We start from the raw sequence: 9,073 nt of genomic DNA, 5'->3' as shown, positions 1-9,073 counted from the left end.
AATGGAGGGAACATGAGAATGGATGAGAGAGAGGGTGAGCACGTGGGAAGTTCGTGCTTTCATATGGCAGGTTGCACACGTGGCACTTTTTTAGTCAAATTAAAATAGTAATAGGAATATTGAGAATAACCTTTAAAACAAAAGAGAAAATAATTTGACGGACCTATAATACGAGTGTATAAGTTTATTTTTATTCTGTTAAAATTAATACAAATTATAATTAAGTATTTGAATATTTTTTTAATTTAATATGTTTCAACTCCCCGATTGATTTATGTGTAATTAAAAGTGTATAAATATACCATTTAAATTATTTCCATGACTTAGGATTTTAAATAATATTGACATATTGACTACTTTATTTTTTTCTCTTATATTCCTATACATAAATTGCTGTCATTTTATAAATATAATTTACATTTAACCTCTATTTTTTTTTTCTAAAATTATTTAGACAATATTTGACGACTTTATTGAAAAGATTCACCAAACAAAATATTATCATTATAAATTTAACCTATACAAGATATTAACATTACTTTTAATTCAAAATCTTAAAAATTAACACCACTTCTAATTTAAAATTCTAAAATAATGAATTTATAAAATATTCTTTCTAATAAGTATTCAACTTTCTGACTATCTGACTTAAATTCAGATATTCAAATAATATTTTTCTCAAAAATAAATTTCTTTTACATTAGTATTTTTCTCTAACAAAATCAATTTTAACAACGACATCTTAATGGTATAACATTCTTATACTATCTTTTTTATCATAAGAAATTTTGTCAAAAAAAAACTTTTAATATAACGAATTTTTACATATACTTTTTCTACTTCGTTTAACCATTGATTCCAATACCACTAATAAATTTATAAATAAGACATAACACCAATAAAATGTAATTTTAACTTATTAAAAATTAACACTATTTCTCACTAAAAGTAGAATATTCTCCATATCTTATTATATTAAAACCCATCGTGTTGGATGTAGAAGGCGCAAGAAGTTGAGAAAGTGGGTTGGTTAATGAATAATAGAAAAGATATATATTATTGGTCCTATGGAATAATTTGATCCAATAATTGTTCCTGATGAAAGGAAAGCTGATAAAATGGTAGAGATTTTATTGTGGGCACTTGTCACTTTATGAGCATTTTTGTCTTCCAAATCATGGGTTTTCAAGGACAAACAAAATAAATATATAATTCATATTTATATGATGTGAAAGGACTAATTTCATGTGCTCCAATATGTTGAAAAAGAATAAAGAAATATATATATATATATATATATATATATATATATATATATATATATATATATAATTTCCGACTTTTACGCCCCAAATTGATCTTATTATCTCGCGTAACCTTTATTCTAATAATTAATTAACGCAAAAAAAATGGTTATTAGGATATTTAAAAAAAAATATTCTTCGAGAAAATTAATTAACATTTAAATATGCTTAAGTAAAAAATATTCAACATAAGGCGTAAAGGAAAATAAGAGCCGTGAGAAGCAAGGGAGAAGAGACGAAGGAGTCTGGAAGACAAGAGAAATAAGAAAGACTGCAAGAGGTATGTCATGAACTTGTATGAAATAGTTTGAATGTGTTCAATGGTTAGTATTATGTAATGTGTTGTTAATATGTTGATGGTATTATTGGCTGTGATATTACATCTCTCTCATCACCTTGAGAATCTCCACACCTTGATGTTGTAAGTCGCGTGATCGCGACCCAAACCCTAGCGCCACCGCTACCCTCTCACCCTTTAATCGGACGTCGCTGCCGCTCCAGATCTGCTTTCGTCCTCCAGCCGTCGAGGCCTACGCGCCTCCCGGAGGAGGGACCATGGTTGCCATTCTCTTTCTGTTTGAAGAAGAGAAGCCATTCTCTCGCTGGGGAAGAAGAAACCGTAAACAGAGAAGAGGCTCACTCCTCCCTTGTTTCTGCTGAAGAACGAAAAACCCTAACGAAATGTCTGGGCTTTGGCCCATTTTGGTTTCTGAAACTCTAAAAAGGAGTTTGGGCTTTGGCCCTTTGTTTCTTTTTTGAAAAAACTAAAAACCTAAAAAGAGATAAGATGGTTAATCCGTACACCACCACAGACTACCCCTACACTTACCCATTCATCTTTTGTCCCTGTATCCCAGTTCATTAATATTTTATTAATGGTTTCCACTGAATCAATGTCGGAATTCTCTTGTTTTTCTTCTCCCCTCTAACTATGATTCTTGTTTGCTATAAGTGTGGTGGTGTAGTGTGTTGTTACTGTGGTGTGCTGAGTTGCATTATGAATTATTTTTAATTTAATAAATTTTTGTATATTAGTTTAATTAATTATGAATTATGTTAATAAAAGTGATTATTATTTTATAGGTTAATATTGTTTAAAATGGAAGAATATATTCATGATATGAAATTTTAAATTGATTCTGATTTTATATCATATTTATCTTCTTTCTTCAAAGAAGCTAGAGAGGGAAATTTGACAAATAATTTTATCAAAATGAAATCTTTGGATCTCGTGACCACTTAATTGAACGGGTAATAGGAAGGACATATGATTTAGGATTTGTCGTGATAATAGTAGGGTACGAGGAAGAAAAACGTTCGTCATATTTGAGTGTGAAGAGGTGAGAAATATCAGAAATACAAACTAGTGTATACAACACTTATAAATGTGAGTATCCGTTCAGGTTAAAGAGTAAACCACGTTTAAATGGGGACGAATGTGTGTTGAAGGTGATGTGTGAAAATCACATCCATGACTTCGTTGAAACTTTAGTTAGTCATCCTTATGCTAACAGGTTAAATATGAGTGAAAAATCATTACTCGTTGATATGACAGAGTAAAGTTAAATCTGCAAATATTTTATTAACCTTCAAAAAAAACAATGATCGAAATGTTACAACGATTGAACAAATTTACATCGCAAGGCAAGTGTATAAACGATCATTGAGAGGGTCCAGAACTGAATTACAACAACTTATGATGTTGTTGGATCGGGATAAGTACATTCATTGAAGTAGGTGTGTCGACAATTCAGAAGTTATTAGTGACCTCTTTTGGACATACCCTGATGCAGTGAAATCGTTAAATGCATTTAATATTGTATTCTTGATGGATTCGATATATTAAACAAACAAATGTAGACTTCCATTGTTTGAGATTGTTGGCATGACGTCTACGAGGTTAAACTTCTTAGTCGCATTTGCTTTGTTATCTAGTGAAAGACTAAGTAATTTCACTCGGGCTTTGGGAATGATGAAAGGTTTATTTTTAACATTTGAGGATGGTCTTAAAGCCATTGGGAGTGACATGTTTGCTTTGACATTCATCAAAGCCAAGTCTCGGTCACTCATAATGACTTTAGGACTACCCTCAGATGTCAAAAATAAACCTTTCAGCCTTTCCAAAGCCCAAGTTAAATTACGTTGTCTTTCACTAGACAACAAAGCAAATGCGACGGAGAAGTTTAACCTCGTAGACATTGTGTCGACAATCTTAAGCAACGGAAGTCTATATTTGTTTGTTTTATATGTCGAATCCATCAAGAATACAATATTAAATGTGTTTAACAATTTCACCGCATCAGGATGTGTCCAAAAGAGGTCACTCACAACCTCTTAATCATCGACACACTTGTTCCAATAAATGTACTTATCCCGGTCCAATAACATCATAAGTTGTTGGTAGTTCAGTTATGGACCCTCTCAATGATGGTTTAAATGCTTGTCTTGCGTTGTAGATTTGTTTAATCGTTGTGACATTTCGATCATTATTTTCTTTGAATTAATAAAACATTTACAAGTGTAACTTTACTTTTTATCATATCAACGAGTAATGACTACTCACTCATATTTAACCTATCAGCATAAGGGTTGTGATGTCCACACATCATCTTCAAAACTTGTCACCATTTGAACATGATTTACCCTTGAACCTAAGCAAACACTCTCATCTACGAGTGGTGTCATATACACTAGCCACCACATCGGCTTTGTATTTTCGATATTTCTCACCTCTTTCACATCGTATGACAAACGTTTTTCTTCCCCTTACACCAATAGCTATGTTAGATCTTACTATTACCATGACAAATCCTAGATCATAAGCCTTCCCTCTTTCCCATTCAATTAAGTGGTCACGAGATACACATATTTCATTTGTGGTAAAATTAATTGTTAAATCTCCTTCTCCAACTTCTTTGATGAAAGAAGATAACCTCACTATAAAATAAGAATCCATTTTGAAATTTCATATCACGAAGATATTCATCTATTTTAAACATTATTCACCTATAAAATAATAATCACTCTCGTTAACATAACTAATTAAACTAATATACAAAATTTTATTAAGCTAAACTATATAATTCATATAATTAAACATATAAAAAGAGAAAAACATAAATAAATATATGTATAATAATTAAATTATTAAACTAATATATTAACTATAAGTAATAACATTCAAGTAATATACAAACATTATAAACTAAAACTATATATAATAAGCCCTTACACGGATATTCATGTCCATTGGACTCTAAAACGGATATCAAAATCCGTCGACAGATATTGAGATCCGATTAAGAGTCCAACAGATATAGATAGCATATGAATTATGTATTCACTTGTGATGCTCCTACATGCGTGGCACAACCTTCAAGCACCATCACCAAGACCAAACTCTGCCACCACTAAACCACCTTCTTGTACCACCACTAAGCTTTGTCACCTCCAACCAAGCACACCATAATAACACCACACTCACAACAACAAACAAGAATCACAATAGAATAGTTAGTGGGGAGAAGAAAAACAAGAGAAATCTGACTGGAAGTAGTGGGGTGTGGGAGTGCATTGATATAATGGGGACCACTAAAGAAATATTAATGAAGTGTGTGAATGCTTGTGAAAGTTAATGTGTTTTAACCACCAGAAATTAAATATCATACAAGGGCAAAAGAAAAATGAAAAAAATGCAAAGAGTAACCTTTGATGGTGTAGAAAGTAACTCTCTCATGTAGATTATGAATTGGGCTTGTACTTAAGGCATTCTATTCTTTTTTTTTTGGCCTTACTCCCTCCACTTCTAGAGAGTGTTCCCTCCACCTTCTCATTCCTTTCTTACCCTCTAATAATATTGGGACGGATGTGAATATACGTTTAAACGAATATCCGTTGAAGGACAAACGAACGTCGACATTTGTTCACGGATGTTCACAGATGTTGAGAACCGTTTAAGAAAATCCTATTTAGAAGAAGTGGATGCTTTTCTGACGATGTGTTTTTCCCTTTTTCTTTTTCCAACGTAATCCTGTAAAGCATTGATGAGTGGATGAGGTTTCATGGAGACAGTGATTCATGACACCAGAATTCATCACCATTCGAGCAGAGAGCAACGAGCAGAAGCACGAAGAAGATTCGGACAGGGCATTGCAAAGATAATTCTTCTACTCATTGAGAGAGATGAACTAGGTAGTGAATAGTTTCGTATTGCTCTCTATAATTGTGCGATGTGTGATTATTAAGAAACAAACAAACAAGTAAATAATTAAAGGGGTAGGGATTAGCTCTGTTTATTGGTTGGATCACTCACGGTAGGGTGACGTCGCTGGCGCCGTGGTGGTGACTCGGCGACGGTGGAAGGTCTTGGTGTGAGAGGGAGGCAGAAGTTGCCGGTAGCATTGGTGACGTTTGGTCACGACACGGCCGGTAGCATTATAATAGTTTTTTAGAATGTTAATTTTGATTACTAGCACGATCCCAAATGCCCAAGGCGCCAAGCTGTAAGGTAAAGGATTGATATGGTCAACTTTAATTTGTGATAAGTTTAGTTTTGTTTATGAGTAAATTTTATTTAAAAATAAATTATGTATTTTAAATTGTCACTCATTTTACTTTTTTCTTTCATTTGAAAAAGAAATCATATTTCTAAGTTTTCTTTGACTAACCTTTTTGAGTGTAGTAGTACTACACTAGTGTTGATTTTTATCGCTGATTGTTTTTGTTTTTTCCATTCTAAACCAAAAACTATGTTTCATGACATGTTCTATGATATTAAGTGAAGTGGATGTTCTTTGAGGAACAAATCAAAGATGGTTCTTCTTAAAGACATCGTGCCTGCAGCTCAGAACAACATAGAGACTAAGTTTATAGTTTTGGAGAAAGGCAGCACAACGCTAGAAGGGAAGAATAGGATATGCTTAACTCTCGTAGCTGATGAGACAGCGGCAGTTCATCTTCAGCTTTGGGGAGATGAATGCGATGCTTTTGATTCAGGCGATATAATTCATTTGACCAAAGGAATTTTTTCCTACCAGCATGGTAATCTTATACTCAGGGCAGGCAACAGAGGGAAGCTAGAAAAGATTGGAGAGTTTACCATTTCCTATGTTGAGGTACCAAACATGAGTGAGATTCATTGGATTCCTCACCCAAGTAATTCTAAAAATTATATTCAGAATTATATAATATCTCCCCAGTCACGTATCTTCCCTTCAATTCCATAGAGGGAGTAACACCCCTTTTTTTTTTTCTTCTGTTTGTAAAAAGTATATTTATATTCAATAAAAATTATATAATAAGACAAAAAAAAATAGATAAAAAAGGTATAAAACAAAAAAGAGGAAAGTTATAAAATTAAAAAGAATGGTTTTAGGTCTGCTTACAACATTTTGTTTGTAAATAAATAAATAGAATTTTGATTTGTTTTATTATTCTGAGAATATTGTTTTTCTTAAATAAAAAAGAGATAAATTTATAAAATCACAAAAATAGTTCTAAGTTTTTGTTGTTGTCTTTCTTTTTAAAATATTGGTTTTCTTAAATAAATATTCTAAAATTACAAAAATAGTTTTTTAAGCTTTATTGTTGTCTTTTAAAATATCGTTTTTCTTAAATAAAAAAAGAGATAAAGTTATAAAATCACAAAAATAGTTTTAAGCTTTTGTTGTTTTTCTTTTTAAATTATTGGTTTTCTTAAATAAAAACTCTAAAGTTACAAAATTATTTTTTTAAGCTTTATTGTTCACTTTCTTTTAAAATATTGTTTTTCTTAAATAAGAATAAATAAAAGTATAGAATTACATAAATAGTTTTTTAGTTTTTAATAGCATCTTTCTTTTTTTAATCATATGAAAAATGTCAAAAAAAATACAAAATACCAAAAAAACCTAAAAAATATCAAATTCTTATCCTAATAATATAAGTCAGAACTAAGTGTTTTATTCCTAAAAGTCATTCCACCGAAGAGTTTTAAAAAGAACTACTTATTTCTCACACACACACACAGATATATATATATATATATAAATGCAAAATAAGTAGAGAGAACGTATCCCCTTGATTACCTGACAGCAAATTCGTGCCACGTCTAATTATATATCTTCCTTTTCATTCATTCATAAGCCAAACGCGCCGCAACTGTGAGGTTCAATCTATTTCAGGTAATAAAATCCTCCCGACTATTTTTTTTTTTTCTCTCTTATGATTTCATTTCACTGCTATGTTTTTTTTTTTATCAGAATTGTAATTATAATTTAAAACCTAGCTGAATAGTATGATCGTGTATGTATATGTGTGTGAATATGTTTCAATTGAAACTTTATATGATTTTTCTTCCCTTAAGGTGTTTGTGAAAATGCTGCAATGAGGGAAATGGTTGGATTGGGTTTTATATTACTATTGTGGTTTGTTGAGTACTGTACGACCCTGTTTTGCTCTTACGTTGATGCCATAGGAATGGTGGATCTGTGTTGAAAGAGTGATTTGGAATTTTTTATTTAGGTGGCGTAACTTTGGGGTGGGCTAGGGTTTTGGTCTAGTCTAGGGGAAAGAAAGGAATCTGCAAAGCATGCTTCCCTATATGTAGAAATTGTTTGAGAGGTTCCTATAAAGCAGGCCATGAATAAGTGGAGAGAATGTTTAAGAGGCAAAATGTTTAACTATGATCTTCTGTTCTTGAAATTCATAAGAATGAACATGGCAGATCTCCATGAATAGGTGTCTGGGGACATTGATGATCTGTGTTACCCGTGACTAATGAAACCCAAGAAATATGATTAATACTTTATTTTGGATATAAATTGTGCTGAAATGATATGAATAACGAGATACCGAGATGAGATAGTCTGCCATAATTTCAGTCTTGTAAGCCTGTGTCACACTAACATTACTTATTCCTGTTTGCTGTATTTTCAGTGTTTTTTCTTTTCCTTCTGGTACAAGATTCTTATCTCTTATCATCTGCCTAACATCATTATCAAGCAACAATGGCCAGCTCTTTCCCTCGCTCACTGACCAGTATAGCCAACACTGCTCTTCACCACACCAGATCTGAGCAGCTGACTGGCATAGTTTCCAACTCAGTGACACGGCTCCTCTGCACATCTTCAACTGAGCTGCAACAAGAAAACCCTGTCAAGAAACAAGCACAATCACCTCAAGAATCACTCCATGATGAGAGCAAACACATCCATGAGCAGGAAGAAGATGACGAAGATGGTGACACTATTAACAAAGAAACTGGTGAGATCGGTGGACCCAAAGGACCTGAGCCTACTAGGTTTGGTGATTGGGAACGCAATGGTCGCTGCTCTGATTTTTAAGTATTTACTTTGCTTGTATATCTTAAATAATGGTTGAGCTTGGATCACTTTATGCACACCCGCCTCAAACTAAAATCATGCCACATTGAAGGAAAGAGATGGTGGCTTTCACTTTGAGGCGAATAATCCTAAACATGCATATAATTTAATTTCAATAATATTATACGATTTTTCTATTTTGAGTTCTGATTTTATGCAAGTGATGATTATGTAATTGTGTTGCCTTTTGATTTATTACTCTCATGCCGTTGTAATTGTGTGCATTGGAATAATTTACTTGTTGCTGACATAATTCTCAACAATGGATTGATGATTTGTGGTGGTTTTAGCAGAGGCAGATTAATACAGCTTGTGCATTCTTTTGTTGGGTACTCAGAACTGTATGAAACTTAGGAAAGGGGAAGAGGATTTCTGAAAACTTGCAAATTAAAACTTTAAATAATGTAG

At 32.4% G+C, this 9,073-nt stretch overlaps 1 protein-coding gene across 7 annotated transcripts; it reads left to right on the top strand.

Moving 5' to 3' along the window:
- The first annotated feature begins 1,435 nt into the window (after positions 1–1,435).
- Positions 1,436–8,860, top strand: LOC106773769 (succinate dehydrogenase assembly factor 4, mitochondrial). 7 transcript variants are annotated; one of them, XM_022783089.1, is made up of 3 exons: positions 1,513–1,584; positions 7,428–7,465; positions 8,286–8,860. In XM_022783089.1, the coding sequence occupies exon 3, from the start codon at positions 8,291–8,293 to the stop codon at positions 8,624–8,626; it is 336 nt and encodes a 111-aa protein (XP_022638810.1). In that variant the 5' UTR covers positions 1,513–1,584; positions 7,428–7,465; positions 8,286–8,290; the 3' UTR covers positions 8,627–8,860. The 7 variants fall into 7 exon arrangements, with proteins under 7 accessions (XP_014515995.1, XP_022638794.1, XP_022638806.1 ...); XM_014660520.2 differs by lacking the exon at positions 1,513–1,584 and adding an exon at positions 6,302–6,418; XM_014660509.2 differs by lacking the exons at positions 7,428–7,465; positions 8,286–8,860 and adding an exon at positions 6,088–6,590 and having other exon boundaries at positions 1,436–1,584.
- The last annotated feature ends 213 nt before the right edge of the window (positions 8,861–9,073 follow it).

Source organism: Vigna radiata, chromosome 1 (genome assembly GCF_000741045.1).
Source record: "Vigna radiata var. radiata cultivar VC1973A chromosome 1, Vradiata_ver6, whole genome shotgun sequence".
Classification (NCBI taxonomy): domain Eukaryota; kingdom Viridiplantae; phylum Streptophyta; class Magnoliopsida; order Fabales; family Fabaceae; genus Vigna; species Vigna radiata.
Note: the sequence above shows the minus strand (reverse complement) of the source record. Positions and strands in the feature narration are given on the sequence as shown.

Excerpts from the sequence above, each read along its gene's own strand:
- LOC106773769 (XM_014660509.2), top strand. The coding sequence starts at position 6,116 with ATGGTTCTTCTTAAAGACATCGTGCCTGCAGCTCAGAACAACATAGAG.